Source organism: Perognathus longimembris, chromosome 21, assembly GCF_023159225.1.
Source record: "Perognathus longimembris pacificus isolate PPM17 chromosome 21, ASM2315922v1, whole genome shotgun sequence".
NCBI classification, from domain to species: domain Eukaryota; kingdom Metazoa; phylum Chordata; class Mammalia; order Rodentia; family Heteromyidae; genus Perognathus; species Perognathus longimembris.
The window spans coordinates 8346625-8367071 of NC_063181.1; the positions used below are offsets into that span (position 1 = coordinate 8346625).

The window sequence follows — 20447 nt, forward strand, 5'->3', positions numbered from 1 at the left end:
TTGCTCCTGGGCCCAGCTGGAGACCAGAAGGCGAAGGGGAAGCAGGCAAGCTGGCAAAATGGGGGGGAGCTCTGCACACCCAGAAGGCCTTTGGTCTCTGCCAGGGTAGGGAACTGGTCCTTGTTAGTGGAACCCCATGGGGGTGAAGCTGGGAGCCGGTCCCTGTTAGGGGAAATACTGGGGGGGGAGGGGGGAGGGAGGGCAGGAGGGGACCAGGGGTCTGGTCTCAATAAGGCATGGAGTCAGTCTCCACTTCAAAGCAGACGTCTGTATTTGGGGGGATAAAGAGGCTGTCGGAGGAATGCCTGTGAGCTGTGGTGGGAATCAGTCCAGGAGGCTTCGAGGGGGCTCCAGGAGAAGGCTGCTGGGGTCTCTGCAGATGCCGGGGAGGAGGATGTGGAGGAGCCTCGCTCCCTCTTATAAGTGCTACCGCTCCCCACCCCAACCATGCTGGCTCCAAGGTGCCCTGAGGATGCACCACTCACACCGGGGCTACATAATTTCCAGGGAAGGTCCCAAATTTCTGGGTTCTCCGGGAGACACCTGAAAGAAGCAAGAGAGAGAACATCCCCTGAAGCCCCGCTTCTCCATGAAAGGGGAGTGTGGCTCCCCCTGCCGGCGGCATCCGGAACTGCATGTGGAGAAGAGTCCTCTTCCCAGGGAGCAGGGGGCGCTTCACTTCCTGTCTTCATTCCTGCCCCCTAGTGGCAGACACTTGGATAGGCAGCAGTTGCACTCGCAAATGCCACAACCAAAAAATTGAAGGAGCCATCAACACTTGCACACTTCAAACACCGGACCGAATAAGGAACGCCACCCTTCTCCACAAAACCCAGGAAGCAGGAGTGTGAATCACAGGATGACGCAGGGAGGAGCCCTCATTTCAGAGCTGGAGGGGTAAGGTCCAAGAAAACGAAACCACCGGGCTGCTCACGGGTGCAGCAGCAGCTACAATTCAAGCTTCTGTCTGAACCGCTGTGACCCCCCACCCCACCCCAAGGAGGCCTGGGTCATGGGGCGAAGGAGGGGGATGCTAGGAATGCAGGAGAATGAAATGAAATCCTGCCCTTGTGTAAACGGATGCCCAGGGCCGCCCGCCCTCCTGAGCTGCCATTCTGTGTTGCCCACCCACCCACAGATGTTCATACCCGGCCAGAGAACCCACCTTTTCCCTTCATCTCCTCAAGTGCTTCCCCTGCCCTTCCCTCATCTTTGAAGCTCACCACTGGTCATGGGAGACTTGGTTGGGTCACCTAGCGCCCAGCCTAAGGTTCCCTGTGTTGGTCTTCTGCCTGCACTGTGCTCAAGGGCAATGTCTTCCCGGGCTGGAGGAGTGGGTGGGGTACGGGAGACACGGTGCCAGGCCGGGTTCTTTCCACCCAGGTCTTCTGCCCCAGGAGGCAGAAAGGAGCAAAGGTCTCTGGGTCAGGAACTCTGTCCTGAGTCCGTGACTCCATCTACCATGCTAGACTCGGCCAGTGTCCCAGGGCCACGCCCCTCGTCGGGACATGAAGGAAGGTGACTAACAGACACGCCGGCTTCAGGACCGTACCCGGTGCCAGGCCTGCCCGGTGGCCAGGGCCGAGGCTGGGTGGGCAGGTCCCGCCATGAATCTTCGCTGGGCCGCCGATGCAGGTGCAGCAGCCTGTCTCCTTGGCGACCCTGAGGTACCCCCCTCCTTGGCCTGCCCCCCACCCATTCCCCAGGCCCTCGTACCCACAAACCAGCCGTCGTCACACTGCTGCATGACATCCACGCGGTCCCCCTCCCGCAGCTCCAGCTCGTCCTCATTCTGGGGCCGGTACTGGTACATGGCCCGGAACCTGTGGGGAAGGACACGGGGGTCGCCGGGGACCCCAGCCCTCTCCCTTGGGAGGAACGCCACCTCCTGTGCCTGGTCCCGGGTGCCCGGGGTGCCCCGTGCCCTCCTCCCCGACCCCCACATCGCCCGGGCTTTGCAGAGACAAGCGCCTCCTGACAGGCGTTTCCCAATCTCTGGGTGGGACAGGACCAGCTCTGGGAGGAGTGCTCAGCCCTGTGCCCCCCCCCCAGCCCCCCGAGAGCACCCTGCGAGCACTCACGGGGTCCAGTGTATCTGTGAGGTGTTGGAGGGGGAGCTCTCCAGGTCGGGAGGCCGGCTGGGGCTCCGAGGGCAGGGCTGGGCTGGCCCAGGGGAGCAGACACTCTGGGGGGGGGGGGTCACAGGAAGGAGACCATAAGGGGGGCGGGATGGGTGGACAGGTGTCCACCCGGACCCAGGAGGCGTCCCCAAGGTTGGGGGTGTCCCCGCGCAGCCCCCCCCCCCCCCGGCCAGGGAGGAGACGTTGGGGAGGCGCAGGGTGCCTCACCTGTGTCTGGGGTTTGGGCTCCTGGGCGGGGAAGGAGAAGCCGGCGCGGCGCGGGGAGGTCCGGCCCCCCCAGTCGGTGGGGTCCGCGGGGCTGCGGGGCGCCGACGGGGAGCTGGGGTGGCGGGCCTTGCGGGCGGCGGCGGCGGCGGCGCTCAGGCGGGGCGACGCGGGCAGCTGGGCGCCGTCCTCGCAGACCCGGATCCGGGGCTCGCGGCTCACCTGCACGTAGCTGGCGGGGAAGATGCCCTGGCGCCCGGTGCCCGTGATGCGCCCCTCGTACCAGTTCTCGTTCACCTTGCGGATCAGGCAGATGCGCTCGCCCTGGGGACGGGAGGGGGGGTGTCCATGGGGCGTCCCCGGGGTGCCCACCTTGGGGGTGCTGACCCTCCCAAGGGGCTGGGTCCAGAACAGGGCAGCAGGTTAGCCAAGGGCACCTGGCTGGACGGCGCGGTCAGGAGCAGGGGGCCCTCTGAGCTCTAAGGGAGTCCCTCCTCTTGGGGCCTCTTCCCTCCATTGAGCTCCCGTCTCCCTGGAGGAGGCGCGAGGCTCCAGCTGATCACACCTGGCAAACCTGGCTCTGCCAAGGCCCCGCCGTGCGGCCCCTCCGAGCTTGGTTTCCTCAAGTGTTAAGGGGAGAAAAGCACCAGGCAGCTGGGAAGCTTTGAGCAAAAAGGAGCTCAGGGACAGCGCTCGAGCCCAGGGTTCAAGTCCCAGGACCGGCAAAAAAATAAAAATTAAAAAAAAAAGAATTAGGGGCTGGGGATATGGCCTAGTGGCAAGAGTGCTTGCCTCGTATACATGAAGCCCTGGGTTCAATTCCTCAGCACCCCATATATAGAAAACGGCCAAAGGGCTGGGATGTAGCTCAGTGGCAAAGCGCTTGCCTAGCAAGTGCAGCGTCCTGGGTTCGATCCCAGTACCAAAAAAAGAAAACACAAAAAAATACAGTTAAAAATTTGGGCTGGGGATATAGCCTAGTGGCAAGAGTGCCTGCCTCGGATACACGAGGCCCTAGGTTCAATTCCCCAGCACCACATATACAGAAAACGGCCAGAAGCGGCGCTGTGGCTCAGGTGGCAGAGTGCTAGCCTTGAGCGGGAAGAAGCCAAGGACAGTGCTCAGGCCCTGAGTCCAAGGCCCAGGACTGGCCAAAAAAAAAAAAAGAAAACGGCCAGAAGTGGCACTGTGGCTCAAGTTGGCAGAGTGCCCAGGCCCTGAATTCAAGCCCCAAGTCCTGACCAAAATAATAATAATAAATAATGATAATAATAATAATATGATGATGATGATCTAATAATAGCCAAGAAAACATACAGATGAACCAGACTCTGATGGTTCACACCTATAACCCTAGCTACTCAGGAGGCTAAGACCTGAAATCAAGCTTCAGAGTCAGCCCAGGCAGACAAATCCAAAAGACTCTTATCTTCAATGTTGGAAATGGGATTGTGGCTCAAGTGGTAGCAAGCCAGCCTTGAGCCAAAAAACTAAAGGAGAGTGTAAGGCCCTGAGTTAAAAAGAAAAAAAGAAAAAAAGGCTGGCTATGCCTCAGGGTCTACCTACCTGTGGATGGTATAAACAGCTTTTAAAAATGGGTACAGAGGACTGGAAAGGTGACTTAGCAGTAGAGTGCTTGCCTACTACAACACATGATAGTCTGGGTTCAATTCCTCAGTACCAGAAGTGGCGCTGTGGCTCAAGAGGTAGAGTGCCAGCCTTGAGCAAAAAGAAGCCAGGGACAGTGCCCAGGCCCTGAGTTCAAGCCCCAGGACTGGCAATAAATAAGTAAAAATGGGTACAGAGCTGAGCACTGGTGGCTCATACCTATAACCCTAACTCCTTAGGAGGCTAAAATCAGAGGATCACAGTTGGAAGCCAGCCTGAGTAGGAAAATTCTGGGACTCTTATCTCCAACTAACCACCACAAAGCCAGAAGTAGAGTTGTGGCACAAGTAGTACGGTGTTAGCCTTGAGAAAAAGAGCTCAGAGACAGCACCCAGGCCATGAGTTCAAGTCCAAAGACCAGCACTTAAAAAGAAAAGACTACAAATAGGAATACTTGACTTGTTTTATAGACAAAGAAAAAAACCTGTTGCCATTCCCCGGAGTCCATTTCATACCTGACTCAGAAAAAAAAAAACTTTTTGTGTCTGCACACTAATCTATGCCTTCACCTGCCCCCCACCCCCAACCCACCCACCATCCCTACCACTTCCTGCCTGGCCTGACCTTGCGGAAGGACAGCTCCACCTCCAGTTCGCCCTTGAAGTTGTACAGGGCCAGGGCTTCTCCGTACTCCACCACCTGGTAGGTGGGGGGCTTGATGGGCTTGGGGATCTCATCGGCCGGCAACACCTGCAGGAGAGAGGCCCCGTGAACAGCTGTGCCCAGGTACACACATATATATATATATTATACGCACCTGAGAGATTAGTCTTTGGGTAAGGGAGTTCTTAACTCAAGAGCCTTAAACAATAATCTAACACATAATTGAATGAAACACACAAGTTGAATAAAAAAAAAATCAAAATTTGTGGGATGCAGCTAAAGCAGTTTCTAGAGGGACATTTATACCCTTAGATGCTTGTCTTGGGGTGGGGGTGGGGAAATGTTTCAAATCCGTAACCTAAACTTTTGTTCTAGCAAGGCAAAAAGGGAAAAGCAAATGAAACCTAAAATAAGCAGAAAGAAGGAATGAATCAAGAGGCAGTAATGAATGAAATTGCAAACAAAAACAACAGAGGAAAAAGTAACAAGATCAAAAGCTGTTTCTTTTGAAAACATCGAGAAAATGAATAAATCTCTGGCCAGAGTAAAAGATAATGCACATTGTCAGTACCTGGAAAAAAAATACAGGCAATCACTTCTGAGATTAAAAAGAGAAGAGCCAGGAGCTGGTGGCTCACATCTGTAATCCTAGCTACCCAGGAGGCGGAGATCTGAGGATCACGGTTCAAAGCCAGCCTAGGCAGGAAATTCCTAAGACATCTCCAATTAGCATGCAAAAGCTGGAAGTGGTGCTGTGGCTCAAGTGAGGGAGCTTTGAGCAGAAAAGCTCAGGGCTAGCACCTGACCCCAAATTCAACTCTCAGTAGTGACTGACATTCTTTAAGACACAATCACCAAAGACAACCTGTAGGTTTCTATCAAGGCCAGAACTTGCACTCGGAACCTCAGTCTTAGTCAAGCGTTGCTGAGTCACTGAAGAAACTCCCTGGGTGAGACAGGAACAACCTCCTCTCATCCCCCAGGTAGTGAGGGAAACAGACCCCGATGGCTTGGTGGCTTCCGGCTGACTTGGTCCCCTCCGGCCTCAGACACCTCTGGCCCCAGGGCATTCAAAGAGCGGTGGGCCCTGCCGCTCGGCCTTTAGATCCAGGACACCAGGTCTCTCCCCGCCTGGCTGCGGCTGGCTCTCATCGAGCCCACTCACCTCCACGTAATTGGCAGGGAAGATGCCCAGCCGGCCGTAGTGCTCGCCCTCCAGCCAGTTCTTGTCCACTTCCTTATGGATGTAAACAATGTCACCCTTCTGCAGTGTGAGCTCCCTGCCGGCCAGAGCGAGAACGTCACAGGAAGCCCAGGAAGCGGAGGCCTTCCTCACCTCACCTCCTTGGCTTCAGACCCTTACCCTGGGCATGGGCCCTACCCCCCCCCCCCCGCCCATCTGGGGATGCCTCCCTTCCTCCCTCCCTCCCTCCCAGAGCAGAGCTGGTGCAGGATGGAAGAGGAAGGACCACTTACTTGGGGGACTGTGCCTGGAAGTCGAACTTGAGCCTGGCAGCCTTCCTCTGGGCAGGGGAGAGAGGGCAGAGTGGGTCACCTCAGCCGGGCTGGGGTGGTCTGGAACCACAGCGGTCTGCCCAGGCCCCCCCCACCCCCCCACCCCCCCACCCCCGCCCCAGGCACCTGCCACTTCCCTACCTTCTCCTCCTTCCTGGCGGGGCTGCTCCCTCTTTCCCGGATGCTAGATTCTGCGGAGAAGCATGGCTTCAGCTCGAGGAGGTGAGGCCTCCGGGGCTGGGTGACACCTGTCCCCACGCAGGACGGATGCCACACCCCAGGAGCCAGGGGCTCGTCGGGTGAGCAGACGGCCAGGTGAGGACAAAAACAAACCCAACAGGCCGGGCGCCAGTGGCTCAGGCCTGTAAGCCTGGCTACTCAGGAGGCTGAGATCTGAGGATTGCAGTTCAAAGCCATCCTGAGACTCCTAGCTTCAATTAACCAGGAAAAAAGCCAGATGTGGAGCTGTGGCTCAAGTAGTGCAGTGCTAGCTTTGAGCAAAAAAAAAAAGAAAAAAACTAAGGAAGGGACAGTGCTTGGGCCCTGAGTTCAAGCCCCAGGACTGGCACAAAAAAAAAGATAAAGGACGTGGTCTTACCTCGGGCTGAAGAAGGGTAAACGAAGTCTCTGCGGCCCAGGAAGGGGCTTCCTCCTCCATCTGCCATTCTGTGGGGGCTCAGGGGTCGGGCGGGACCCAGGTAAGGTGCATGCGGGGAGCTGGACCTCCAGCCTGCGGTGGGGCTGCGGGGACACGGAGCACACGCGCCACCTGGACGGGCGTCGCCCCCGCCCCGGGCTCCCCGAGGCGTCTCCGGGTCCCGGGCGGCGCTCCACAGGACGTCCTGCTTCCCGAGCCGCGGGCGGGCGGGCGGGCAGGGCAGGGCGAGGCCGGGCCCCGCGAGGGGAGGCGCGGGCGGTGCCCCGGTGCCCCGGTGCCCCGGTGCCCGGCCTGGGGCGGGCGCGGGGCAGCCCCGTGCGGGGCGGGCGCGGGGCCTCCGTCCCCGGGCCGCTTGCTTTCCGGCTCTCCGCGCCCCTCCTCTCCCGGCTCCCCCTCTCCGGGCGCGCCCGCGCCCCGCGCGCCCCGCCACGTCCCCTCCCGGCCCCGGCCCCGGCCCCGGCCCGCACCCCGGCCCGCGCCGCCGCTCACCTGGCCGGGAGTCGCTGCTCCGGGACCCGTCGGGGCGCTGGCGAGCTCTGTGCGGGGAGACGGGGCGCGATCGGGGCCAGGACCCGGGCCGGGCAGCCGCAGCCGCCGCCTCCGGAAAAGTTCTGTGCCGGGGAGGGCGGGAGGGCGGGCGGGAGGGAGGGAGGGCGGGCGGGCGGGACGCGGGGTCCTAGAGGCGCCCGGAGGAAGCGCGGGGCGGGCTGGGGAGGCCGGGCCAGGGCGCGCGCGCGGGGCGGGGAGGCCGCAGCCCGGCTGCAGGTCGGGGTCCCAGGGGCGGCGGGAAGGGGGCGCAGGCCTGACGTCAGGACCGGGCCAGGACGGTCCCTAGGGGTCCCTTGGACGCCCCTTTCCGCAGAAAGGGCTGAAGTTCGCTCAGGGGCGCCCCACGCTGGGTGACATGGGGGTGGCCCTGGGCAGGGTGTGGTGGTGGGGTCACACTGGAGGCTATGCCTTGGGGGACAGGGTGGGGGGCTGGTACCTTGGGAGGCGCGATGGAGGCTGGTCCTTTGGGGGGGGTGAGGGGGCTACCCCCCGAGGTGGGCGTTTTGGGAGACGGCTGCCGGGTCTCGATGGCCCGCAGGTCCTTGTCCAGCTCGGCGCTCAGCTTGGCCAGCTCTCTCTCCAGCAGAATCTGGGGGGCGGGGTGGGGAGCTGTTTGGATGGAGGAGGGCACTGCACTGGGGTGGGGGCCTGCTGGTCAGAGGTCAGATGTGGGGCACCGGCCAGGTGGCAGGCCTCAGTTGGGGGAGGGGGACTAGGAAGGTGGGGCTCAGGGTGTCCTGGGAAGGTACCCTGCCACCTCCCCTCACCTAGGACTCTGGGGTGCTGGCAGTGCCAGTGTTTTCCTGGGGGTGTCCCCGTGTTAGGCCTCAGTGTAGGAGCCTGAAAGGCCCCCTGTTTCCTCTCCAACTTCTTCTATGGCCTTCCATGGCCTGGCTTCCCCAATCCCCTCCCCGGCCCCCCCCATGCTGCCCATGTCACTGGCCTGCATGACACACACACGAATACACACGCATGCTCACGTGTGCTCACCCCCCCCACACTCCACGCCCCCCCCCCCCTCCGCTTAGTCTTCTCCCCAGAGCAGACTCTACCTAGCCAAGCCGAGCTCCACATTCAGCAGTTCCCTGGACCCCACCTGTAGCCCTGGCTTGAGAATTGAGCTTCAAAGCCCGCCGGGGCAGACAAATCAGAGGGACTCTTATTTCCAGTGTAACCAGCACAAAGCTGGGCGTAGAAGTGAGGCTCGAGTAGTAAGAGGACCAGCCTTGGACAATCAGGTCAGGCAACGCTTGTAGGACCTAAGCTCAAGTCGTGCACACGGACGCGCCCTGCTCGGGTTCTGGCCAACCCGTGTTAGGCATTGACTGTGAGCCCAGGTACCCTTCTGGGGTCCAGGGACATGAGAATCAGAGCCGGTTCCCCTGGCTTTTCCCATATTCACCAGGGCCCACAGAACCCAGACTCCTCTTTTCCACCCACACCTCAGCTGTCCTCACCTCGATGGGCTGGGAGGTCTTCTCCACAGGGTCATCCACCAGTGGTTTCTTGGGCTGAACGGTGGGAAAGGAACATGGGAGGGAATAAACACGCTTTCCAAACGCTCCGGCGGAGGGGGGTGCGTCCACTCCCAGAAGGCCTGGCGTCACTCACCCTCTGCCCAGTCTCTATTTCTTGCATAAACTGGTTCCAGGAGTCTTCTGTCCAAACATTCTCCGCCTTCTCTCTGCGTTTGGACACCTGTATGGATGTGGGGAACCCAGGCTCTGTCCAGACTCCAGACCATGGGCTTGCGGCCCCCGCTACCCCAGGCTCTCCTGAGGAGCCTGGCCAGGCAGCGGGCAGCTGGGGGGCCCTGTGGGGAGAGGGGTGGGTGGGCTACCTGATGTGGAGGCTGGAGCCTTGAGGAGGATACTCCAGGATTATAGTTTAAAGTGCTTCTAGGTGCCTCTTCAGGGTGTTCCCAGCTTCTTCTGAGGAAAGAGAGTAACACGTCCAAAGGGAAACTGAGGCATGAGGGAGCACCCAGCCCTGGAAGAAGGGCCTTCTGTCTATCCAATCCCCGTGGGCCTATGCCACCTGGCGCCTTCCTGTGGAAAGTGTTATCGTGAAAGTATGCGAGCGTGCAAGTTCCGACTTCACCACCTAAGTAGCAAAGAGAACTCTGGGCAAATTACATGGTGCTCCATTCAAGACCCGTCAGTGGACGTGATTCAGTGGGGGAACTAGGGTGAGGTGCCCAGGAGGAGGCCCGGCACAAACATCCGTGCCACGGGTGGCCAACCCTTTCCTACAGTCCGGCGTTGTGTTTGACGGGCTGGATGCTGCAGCTGCTCTTCTGGCTTCCACAGTTGTGAGGTCTTACACCCAGGGCCAAGAATAAAGGGTGACATCCTATTCCAAGGAAACAGCCCAGAACAGGAGACCCAGGCAAATTATTCCTGCTCCCTGGGCATCTGTTCCACAGAGGGTGGGCAGGGGGTGGATTCAGGGGCCACCCCAGCCCTGGAGGCACTACACGATGCCATCTACCCGAGTGCCTTCAGGGCTCCTCTCCTGGCTGCCTTTAATGCCCCAGATGCTGTTTTGAATCTGGAGATTTCTACCAAGCAGAACTCCTATATGAAGCTTAGCCAGCGATGGAATGTCTAACCACAGGGTCAGCAGTTGTTAGCTATAATTATGACTTTCCTCTGATATTAGCAATTAAGAGTGATCATGAGAATGGAATGTGTTGTTCCTAATGGAAGGAAGTTCTAGTCATCATTGGCTCTGTATTGGACTGGCTATGTGCCAATCATGATGCAGGATGCATATATACCTCCTGTGGTCCCCACTTGCAAGGCAGGGGTACCTAGGCTCTGGCTAAGTGACCCAGGATCACATGGCTGGTGGCAGGTGGCACTGGCTGGAATCCCAACTCTGGGTTCTGTCTGGAGCTCTTGTTTCTCTCCCGGTGATGATACCTAAGCCATAGGTCGTTAATGGCTGCGCTAGAGGGCACAAGCAGCTCATGGATTTAACTTTGGAGTTCCCAGACTCAAGGCAGGGTGCAACCCCTTCAGGGCCCCAGAAGTGTACCCAGAGGGAAGCATTTCCACCTCGGCTCGCTGGAGGACGCCTCTCAGTACCTGGGCAGGAACTGGGCTTCACCCACAATGTTTGTTTTCCCTCAGGTTTCAAAGCGGATAGCCACAGAGCCAATCCGCTCTTCACAGTTTCTGACCCCAGTCCCCATGACACCCCACACGTGGCCCCTAAATCCTTACAGGGATGAAGTCCTCCTACAAACACAAATGTTCACAATTGTAGTAAAAGTATGTAAAAAAAAAACTTCCAAACTAGGAAAGGCCACCTTCTCCCCCCCACCCCCGCCCCACCGCCAGGGGGTTGGGCCCCGAGTCTGTGCCAGGTGTGGCCACGAGGGGGCGCCAGTCCCCCTCTGGGAAATGGAGGGTGCAGCTCACCCGCTAGGAGTCACTGGCTGGTGGCCACTCCTGGATGCGGGTCTTTGCGAGGGCCCCGGATACCTGGGCTCTGCAGAGGAGGCACAGGAGGAAATCCCTGGAAGTGGAGGAAGGAAGGCCGGGACAGACGTTGGATGACCCCTCCCGGTGACAGAGCCCACCTCCACCCTCGTTCCTTGGTGACTGGCTCCTAGGTGCAGAGGCGGGCCCCGGGTGGCAGAAGAGCTTTGGAGAAGGTAGGGTCCCCATTGTGCAGAGGAGGGAAGAGGGGCTGGGGAGCATCTGGCCAACATGGAAGCCAGAGTCCTGAATTTAGAGCTCCTCGTGGGAGCCATCAGAACGTCTTCCAGTGAAATCCAGCTGTTCCCTGGGGGAGCTCAGGAGCCCGGTGGGGTGACCGTCCCAGCTCCCCCGGGGGAGGGGGGCAGGCAGGCACAGGGCTGGGGACAAGCCGGCCCCGCCCATTCCCCTCACCTTTGAGTGGGTCCTCAGAGGCCCAGTCCAGCTGCAGGTCTGGGAACAGAAAGTACCAGGTCACACAGGGGACAGAAAGTACTGAGAGGACGCCCCAGGAGGCCGCCCGCCCCGCCCCGCCTCCTTCCCACCTACTGCAGGGGCTGAGTCCCGACCTGAAAGAATGTCCCCAGGGAGAGAAGGAATTGGGAGGGTGGCCTCGGGGGAGGGTGTCAAGCTTGAGCCAGCCAATGGGGCAGCAGCCTGGGACCACACCCAGCTCCTCCCACCCATACACACACACACAGCCTGTACACACACACACACACACACACACACACACACAGCCTGGCCCCACACCCAGCTCCTTCCACCCATACACACACACACACACACACACACACACAGCCTGGCCCCACACCCAGCTCCTTCCACCCATACACACACACACACACACACACACACACACACACAGCCTGGCCCCACACCCAGCTCCTTCCACCCATACACACACACACACACACACACACACAGCCTGGCCCCATACCCAGCTCCTTCCACCTGTATACACACACACACACACACACACACAGCCTGGCCCCACACCCAGCTCCTTCCACCTGTACACACACACACACACACACACACACACATACACACACCCTTTCCTGACCACTGCCCTGGACGCTCTGGCTTTCCCTTCCCCGACTGCTCCCTTCTAAGGGCTTTAGTTCCCTTTGCCCAAACCCTTCCAGCGTGCAGGAACGCCTGAGGCTCTCTGGGAAGAGCTACGCTCCAGTCAGCCCAGCCCGACCCCCTTTCCTCTCGCTGCTGCGCCTCCTCCTCAGAGCCACCCACGCCCACACCCACCGAGCACCTCACCCTACTCGGGCCGTGGATGCCAAGACAGCGATCAGCCCCAAGTCTTCATCTTGCTTGACCCCCTGGCCTCGTCAGCACAACTCCCTCCCTCCTCTCTCACCAGGCTACCCCTCTGCACCCTCCCGGGCTAGGCACCCACATGCCTGGAGACGGTGTCTCTCCCTCTCCCTGAGATCTCGGCTACCTGAAGGATTTTGCTTATTTGTTTGTTTATTTATTATTTTTTTTTGCGGGTCTCCTGGGGCTTGAACACAGAGCCTGAAGCTCTCACTTAGCTCTGGCTTTCTTGTTCACCGCCAGCCCTCAGCACTTGAGCCGTGACTCCACGCCGGCATTTTGTCAGTTACTTGGAGATGGAGTCTCTGGGGCTTTGCTGCTTGAGCTGGCCTTGAACTTAGATCTTCAGATCTCAGCCTCCCGATGAGCTAGGAGTCTAGGCATAGTCAAGGGCACCCAGCTACCTTAGGGGTTTTAAAGTACAGTTGGCTCTTTATAAGCATGGGTTTCATATCCAAGGATTCAACGCTAAAAATAGCATACGTATATCAAACACGTACGAACTTATTTATTATTCCCTATACAGTGTAGCATAGCGACCATTTACATGGCATTTACGGTGCATGCACGCGTGCGTGTACATAACACGCCCACGCGTGTCTCATCATTCCTTGCCATTGTCCTCATCTACCTTAGTTTTTTTTTACTTTGAGGTTTCATTCCCCTCCCCCACCCCAAGGTTTGTTTTTTTTTTTAAGTATCTTTAAGGGCTGGGAATATGGCCTAGTGGTAAAGTGCTCGCTTCGCATACATGAAGCCCTGGGTTTGATTCCTCAGCACCACATATATAGAAAAAAGCTGGAAATGGCGCTGTGGCTCAAGTGGCAGAGTGCTAGCCTTGAGCAAAAAGAAGCCAGGGACAGTGCTCAGGCCCTGAGTCCAAGCCCCAGGACTGGCCACAAAAACAAAACAAATAAACAAAAAAGTATCTTTAAGTAGTTGTACAAAGGAGCTGCCATTTCACATAGCAGTTTATGAAGACAATGCGTCTTGATCCATGGCACCCCTCTAGCCTCAAGTGGCAGTTTCATGGGTAGCCTTTTTCAATCTTAGCCAGCAGCTGAATCTGTCACCCTTGCCACCATCTCCTCGGCGCCTGGCAGCGCCTTTTCTGCTGTCACTGTCAAAGCAGGTCACTGAGAGGCTGGAGGCCTCACCATAGGCTCAAAGGCCAGTGTGAACTGACCACCTAACCCCAGCCCGGGCCTCCTGCCTGGTGGCCCCCAACCACCAGGCATGTGGCTCGCTCCCTCTGGGCTTTGGAGCGCCCTCTGCTGGTTGGCTCCTTCACCATCAGGGTTTGACCTCAGGTCCAGGATGTTCTAGAGTGGATAAGGAGACTCTCTCTCTCTCTCTCTCTCTCTCTCTCTCTCTCTCTCTCTCTCTCTCTCTCTCCCCCTTCTTTCTTTTTCTCCCTTCCTTCCTTCTTTCTTTGCTTCCTTCCCTTTCTCCTTCCCTCCCTCCCTCCTTTTCTCATTTGGTTTTCTTGATAGGCTCTTGCTCTGTAGTCCAGGATGGCCTGGAACTTGAGGCTGTCCCGTCTCTACCTCCTGAGTGCTGGGATTACAAGTATGCCCCACCACACCAAGGTTGCCTATTTTGGGACCTGCTCACCTAAGAGCCCGAGTGTGTGGAGACTCTCAGAAGCAGTTAGGTCCACTTCCGCATTTTGGCCCCTCCCTCTCAAGCTCTGCCAGAGTCTACTCTGTGAAGAGTGGGCTCCGGCAGGGTGTCTAACCTGGCATTTTCCGGTGAATCTGCTGGAACATTTGCCGATACCAGTCTCTGGGGCTGCCAACACTCTGAGATCAGAAAACGCAAAGTCATCCCTTCCAGATCACCCAACCTCTCTTCTCCAGATCAAGTCACGAAAGCTTTTCCTTAGTGAGCTGTGCCTCTGGCCCCCTTGAGCCCCTTGGGTAAGCCAGGAATGTCTCTTTGACGCCTTATAGCTTCATGAGCGTGTCATGTATGACTGAGACACATGGAAGGACTTCCATCGGTGTATATGACAATGACCCCCTTGAGATTTGATGTGTCTTGTCTTTCCTACATTTTTTTTTTGCATCTTACACGAAAAGAACATGTGCTTCTATGTAATGATATGTAAGAATGTGTTTTGTTTTGTTTATCCAGTCCTGGGGCTTGAACTCGGGGCTTGGGCACTGTACCTTAGCTTCTATTTTACGTAAGGCACTTGAGTCACAGCACCACTTCCGTCTTTTTCTGCTTATGTGGTACTAAGGAATGAACTCAGTGCTTCATGCAGGCTAGTCAAGCACGCTGCCACTGAGCCGCCTCCCCAGCCCTTTGTAACAATGTGGCAGGGGGCATATTTCCTCTCACCGGCCTTCCCTGGGCCTCCAAACAGCTCTGGGAGGCAGAGGGGAGCATGGCTGGCCTGAGACATGAAGGCAGACTGAAGAAGGTAGGTGGAGGGAGGGCCTGACCGTTACTAATTGGATAAGGTGGTTTTTTTTTGAGTGCTTTGGCTGGCCCCTGGGGGTACAAAACAAAGAGGCGGCCCCAGCCAGGTTCAGTGGTTGTGGTGGTCACTCTCAACTGTTAGGACCATGGCGGGAATTCAAGATCGACACCTCCCTCACTTGCGCAACTCAGGCACACAGAGCTCTGAAGAATGACAGGGCTCTTGATCCTCTGAAAACCACCATGGTTGAACCCCTTGCTTAGTGATCTGGGCAGAGTCTTTCTGCGCCACACCCCCAGGCTAACACAAAGAAGTGGAATTAGTAGCACAGATCCCTGCCCCCACCTGCCCAGGAACCTCCCCGCCCCCACCCCAGCCTTGGACTCACAGATCGGGGGGCAATGGGCATGCCGCTCTCATCCACAGGCCCGATTCCCTCGTACTTGACCCAACGCTTGTCCCGATGTTTGTTGTCCCTGGTCCACGTGGATGACCAGCTCTGGGTATGCTGAGAGGCAGGGGTCTTCGAGCTTGTTGAGGGCCGGCTCCCAGGGCCTGGCCAAGTCTGATACCAGGCAGGGTCTGCGGGGAGGTGCAGGAGTGCATGAGCTGAAGACGGAGAGTCTTCACCTGACTTTGTTTGTGGCTTTGTTCCTCAGAACTTTGATCTCTGAGAGTTCAGTGTTTCAACATCTGATTTGTTTGGGTAGATGATGTAGACTCTACAAATCTCTCCATCCACAGCACCTCCGCGTCTGTATATTTTATTTTCTTCAAGTATGGGGCTTGAACTCAGCGCCTTATACCTTCATGTGGCTTTTTCCCCTCAGGCTGGTGCTCCACCATTTGAGCCACACCTTTGCTTCTAGCTTTTTGTTAGTGAACTGGACGTAAGAGTCGCACCAACTTTTCTGCCCAGGCTGGCTGAGAACCTCAGAGCTCAGCTTCCTGAGTAGATAGGATTACAGGTGCAAGCCACCAGTGCTTGCTTGGCTGTTTATTTGTGAAGATAGCTTAAAAATGGATTTTGTAGCTGGGCACTGGTGGCTTATACCTACAATCCTAGCTACTCAGGAGGCTGAGATCTGAGGATTGTGGTTCAAAGCCAGCCCAGGCAGGAAAGTCAGTGAGACTCTTATCTCCAATGAACCAGTGGAACTCTGGCTCAAAGTGGTAGAGCACTATCCTTGAGCAAAAGGGCTCAGGGACAGCACCCTGGCCCTTGAGTTCAAGCCCCATGACGAGAGAGAGAGAGAGAGAGAGAGAGAGAGAGAGAGAGAGAGAGAGAGAGAGAGAGAGAGTTTCCTGGGACTGTCCTGAGTGTGTATAGAATAAATAAAGGCTGTTAATCATTGCTTGCACATAATTCTGGGACACCCCAGCAAGGGTGTGGCTGAAAACATCCTAGACTTGAAGGACACAGATGTGAATTCAGACCCCCAGCTCTGCCACCTATTGACTGTGAGACTTTGGGCACATTAGTCACCCTCTCAGGACCGCAACATCCACCACTGTAAGATGAAGATAACTGTGGCAAAGACTCAGTGGTATCTAGTGAGTGTTACTGTACCCAAGCACAGATAGCAGCCAACGGCTCTCAGAAACAGCTCATTCCCCCAGTCATGGCTGCTAAGTCCCCAACTTCCCCAGAACTAGGCTAGCATCAGCCTCAGGGCTTCCAGACAGATAAAGCTGGGATTGAAGTTAGCTAGCTAATGTTCATTTTGTGCCTCTCTCTCTCCTAGGATGTGGGTGGTCTACACGAGACACAGCTTGTGAAATGCCTTTACAGAGCCTATGTGCTGCAAGTATTTAATAATTATTTGGGTTTTTGTTGTTGTCATTTGTTTTTTGGGGCTAGGACTGGAGCTTGAACTCAGAGTCTAGGCACTGTCCATTAGTGGGTTTTTTTTTTGTTGTTGTTTTTCTGTTTTGTACAAGGTTGGCACTCTACCACTTGACCCACAGCTCCATTTCTAGCTTTTTTTTTTTTTTTTTGTCAGTCCAGGAGCTTGAACTCAGGGCCTGGGCACTATCCCTGAGCTTCTTTTGCTCAAGGCTAGCACTCTACCACTTGAGCCACAGCACCACTTCCTGCCTTTTCTGTTTATGTGGTACTGAGGAATTGAACCCAGGGCTTCATATGCATGCAAGGCAAGCACTCTACCACTAAGCCACATTCCCAGCCCCATTTCTAGCCTTTATGGGGATGAGTTTCATGGACTTTTCAGATGGCTTTGAACCTCAATCCTCAGGTCTCTGTTTCCTGCGTAGCTAGGATTACAGGTGTGAAATACTGGTGCCCGGACAGTAATTACTTGGTAAATGACTGAAGTTCCATACCGATTGCCTCAAGGGAAGGCTGGATACACGATGCCATTGCCCAGGGTTGGGCTGTACCCAGGAGCTCCCTTGCGCTCAGAACCCTGGGAGCCGGCTGACCAGTCTGCAAGCTACCACTCCTGCTGGACTGTCAGAGTACAGACGGGGCAGGGGAGCAGCCTCTCCTTTTCCAGCCAACATTCCCTACCTTTCCATTCCCCACCCGGGCGATTCTCTAGTGGGCTACAGTCTCCCCGGCCCCAGGACACGTCTTCTGGGGAGGGAGGGGCAGTGGCGGCCTGCTCCCTCCCTGACATTGCTCATTCAAGGTCAGCACAGCACACTGGCTCCGGGGAGGGGCCCTGGGCTGAGCTGCAGGCCTGGGGAACCTTGGCGGCCTTGAGGCCCTGCTCTTCTGCCTACACCCCCTCTCGGCTCCGTCCGTCCGTGGGATGTGAAGGCCCAGAGGGTTCCGGTCCCCACCCCCCACAGGGGACTCTCGCAGCAGTGCTCCCGGGCAGGCTCACCTGGGGGCCGGGCAGCATCTCTCCTTGGGGAGGTGGTATAGCCATTGCACACGGTCCTGGGCGCAGGGTCATGGAACTGGAAATTAAGGGTGTTGGAGCCACCATTCCGGAGGACGGGCACCTGTGGGGAGGGGGCCAGGGGCGGCAGAAGTGGCCAGGGATGACTGCCAAGGCACAGCCTGTACCCCAAGGCAAGGGGCCCAGGGCCAGCCTGTCCTGAGGGGAGCCGTGGAGGCTCACGGGAGCGCTCTGTGGACTCTCTTTCCTCCCTCTCACCCCCGCAAGCCTCTCTCCCCGACCTGATCCACTCACCCGTGTCCCCCGCAAGGTTGGCCCTGCGTAGGCCCGGAAGTGGCTGGGGATGAAGTCGTCCAGGCTGAGCTCGGAGGGCAGGCTGCTGGGTGGGCCTTGCATGCTCGGGTCAAAGTTGGAGGGCTCCGGATGTGTCAGCTTCTCCTTGGCCTGTCCTCTGCAGGGAAGGAGGAGGGAAGGAAAAGCTCTGCTGGATGGTACCCTCTGGGCTCAAGCCAGGGTTGGGGGGGGGGCTGAGATCAGCTGGGTGGGAGCTCAAGGACCCAGGAAGCAGGCCACTCTGGGCACCCGCCCTGCAAGCTGCCCGTGCCGGCTCCCAGAGGCACAATGAGCTGCTTGTTAGGCCCTGGGCAGGAGCTCCGGGTGGGAGTGGGGGAGGGGAGGCAAGGAGGGGGGAGAGGAGAAGCTGGGCAGGAATGGGCCCGTGGCCTGCTGGCCAGACCCTGCTTGGCTCTCCCTGCCACTGGCCTCTGCCCCCCACGGCAAGGCACGGGGGGGGGGTGGAGACACTGTGGCAGCTAGCTGACAGCCAGGCCTGGACATACAACACTTTGTTTCGGTTCCTCTGTCTCCCCCAGGCTCTGGGTAGCATCTGCTGGCCTGAAGGGACAAGGAGTTACTTGGTCCCAGGCCAGCAGGGTCACCAGCCCACAGTCCACTGGGCAGAGCTGTAGTGACATTCTAATTCCTACCAGGGCCAAGGAGCGTGGGGGCATTTGAGGCAGGAAACCCACTCATGAGCACAGGGGCGGGGGGGGGGGTAATGGAGGTCTTGCTGGCCATCTGCCAATAGCAGAGACCCAGTGGGGTCAGAGATTGGGGGGTTGTGAGAGAAACATGGTGACAACACAGGTGGACATGCCCCTGTTCTGGGGGGGGTGCTGAGCGCATGCCTTGGGGTGCTTCCCTGCACATGTGCGCTTCTGTCTTTCTGTGTCTCTCTGTCGCTCTCTCTGTCTCTGTCTGTCTGTCTCTCTCTTTCTTCTTGCTCGTTCAGGCTCAGTTTTGAATGTGTAACAGGCCAGAGAGTTCTTAGGTCAGCAGAAGAGAACCCCAGACAGAAGAGATGAAGAAAGCAAGAGAGAGGAGCAAGAGGCCAGTACCAGAGGACAAAGGGAGGGGGGCCTGGAGAAGGGGGTCTGTCCCCCAGGGGGACTTCTGTACCCTGAGAGCAGAACCTGTGCCTCCTCGCCTTCACTGATGGGTTGGGTCACAGCAGAACCAACTTCCACCGCATTCTAGACGTGGCCAAATGAGCCTTGTAGGTCGGTCCCTGTGCGGGCTGTGGTGTCTGGTGTGTGTGTGTGTGTGTGTGTATGTGTGTGTGTGTGTGTTGCATACGACTCCTGGGGTGCCTAGGATTCATGAGCGGCGTGGGAGCTGTGCACAAGAGTGGCCTCAACTCATCAGCACGCGCGCCGTGTGGGTGCAGCAGGCAGTCATGTGACAAGATCCAGCCGTTGTGGGGACAGGAAGGGATGGTGGCACCCACTTCCCGCTCAAGCCCAAGGGCTGGCATGAGTGCACGGAGGCGGCTGCGGGCAGCATCTTGACTCTGGTCTGCGTTAGTGGGGATTCCTTCGGGGACACAGCTTTTGCAGGCCAGCCCCTCCTGGAGGGGGAGGGAGGGTGGGAAGGGGGGGGGGAAGCTGAAGCTGGAGGAGGGGCAGCTCCACAGCTGGATCCAATTAGGACTCTTCCCAAACCCGGACACACCCTAGCTCCCCAGCTGCCCAGGCGGGGAAAGTGAGGCACGCCAAGGAGTGGAAGTTCAGTAGGCTTGGGGAGTCTAGTTCTGGTGGAGGCCCCCCCCCCCCCGCCCCTTGCTTGAGGCCAAGCTGCCCACTCAGCAGCAGCAGCTCTGCCGTCGGTGGACAGGCCTTCCCTCCCCTTGCATCCCTCTCCTCTCAGCTCTCAGCCCAGCCAGCAGGGGACTTGCCGCGGGGGCCCTCCGGCGGGGTGCCAGGGCTTTGGATCAGGTGTGGGTGGGGATGGGAAGGGGCTCTCTGGGCACTGCCAGGAGACGCAAGTAACAACCTCTCAAGTGGAGAGAGGCACCACGGAGAGACGATGACCCCCCCTTCCTCCCGTCCAACACAGGAAAGGTGCTCCCCAAGTTCCCCCAGGCAGCGGGCTCCAAAGGGCTGCCACGGGGCAGATCCCCCCACCCCGGGGGCTCGACCTCGGGCGTTTCCCCCTCTGCTTTCCCGGGGAGTCTCCAGTCCCACGTCGGCCGGCCGGGCAGGGACGGGAGGGAGGAGCCGCTCTCGAGTCTCCCCACCACCCCGACCCCGGAGGAGGGGCTCGGGTCGCCTCCGCCCTCCCCGCCCCTCGCTCCTGCCCGGCACCTACCTTCCCCCGCGAGCAGGTGGAAGCGCCCCGGGCTGCCGGGAAGGGCAGGGGCATCCCTGGCCGGCTCCGGCGGGGAGGGATGGCGGGGACCCGGGCGAGCTGTCGCGGCCCTCGTGACCGGGTCAGCGCCCGACGAGGAAGAGGAAGGCCGAGGGGGCGCCGGGAGGCCGGATCGCGGGGTTCGCCGGGCGGCGGGCGGAGTCGGGCCCGAGCGGGGTGGGAGGAGGGCGGCTGCGCCTCCTGCGTCCGAGCGCGCGGGGCGCGCGGTGCCCTTGGCCAGGGCGCGTCGCGGGGACGCGGGTGGCCCGGTGCCGAGGGGGCCGGGCCGGCCTGGAGGCGGCGCCGGGAGAG

General features: G+C 58.4%; 1 protein-coding gene across 3 annotated transcripts; it reads right to left on the reverse strand.

Annotated features, from left to right (window-relative positions):
• Positions 1-276: 276 nt before the first annotated feature.
• Positions 277-20447, reverse strand: Sorbs3 (sorbin and SH3 domain containing 3). 3 transcript variants are annotated; one of them, XM_048330460.1, is made up of 21 exons: positions 20097-20447; positions 17745-17901; positions 17433-17553; positions 14972-15165; positions 13894-13957; positions 11238-11276; positions 10764-10860; positions 9179-9266; positions 8950-9036; positions 8796-8849; positions 7775-7927; positions 7279-7325; positions 6730-6872; positions 6273-6322; positions 6093-6139; positions 5782-5896; positions 4578-4703; positions 2349-2669; positions 2082-2185; positions 1717-1823; positions 277-543 (listed from the first exon to the last, which is right to left on the reverse strand). In XM_048330460.1, the coding sequence occupies exons 2-21, from the start codon at positions 17844-17846 to the stop codon at positions 482-484; spliced, it is 2121 nt and encodes a 706-aa protein (XP_048186417.1). In that variant the 5' UTR covers positions 17847-17901; positions 20097-20447; the 3' UTR covers positions 277-481. The 3 variants fall into 3 exon arrangements, with proteins under 3 accessions (XP_048186417.1, XP_048186418.1, XP_048186416.1); XM_048330461.1 differs by having other exon boundaries at positions 9179-9269; positions 17433-17508; positions 20097-20446; XM_048330459.1 differs by having other exon boundaries at positions 9179-9269; positions 20097-20446.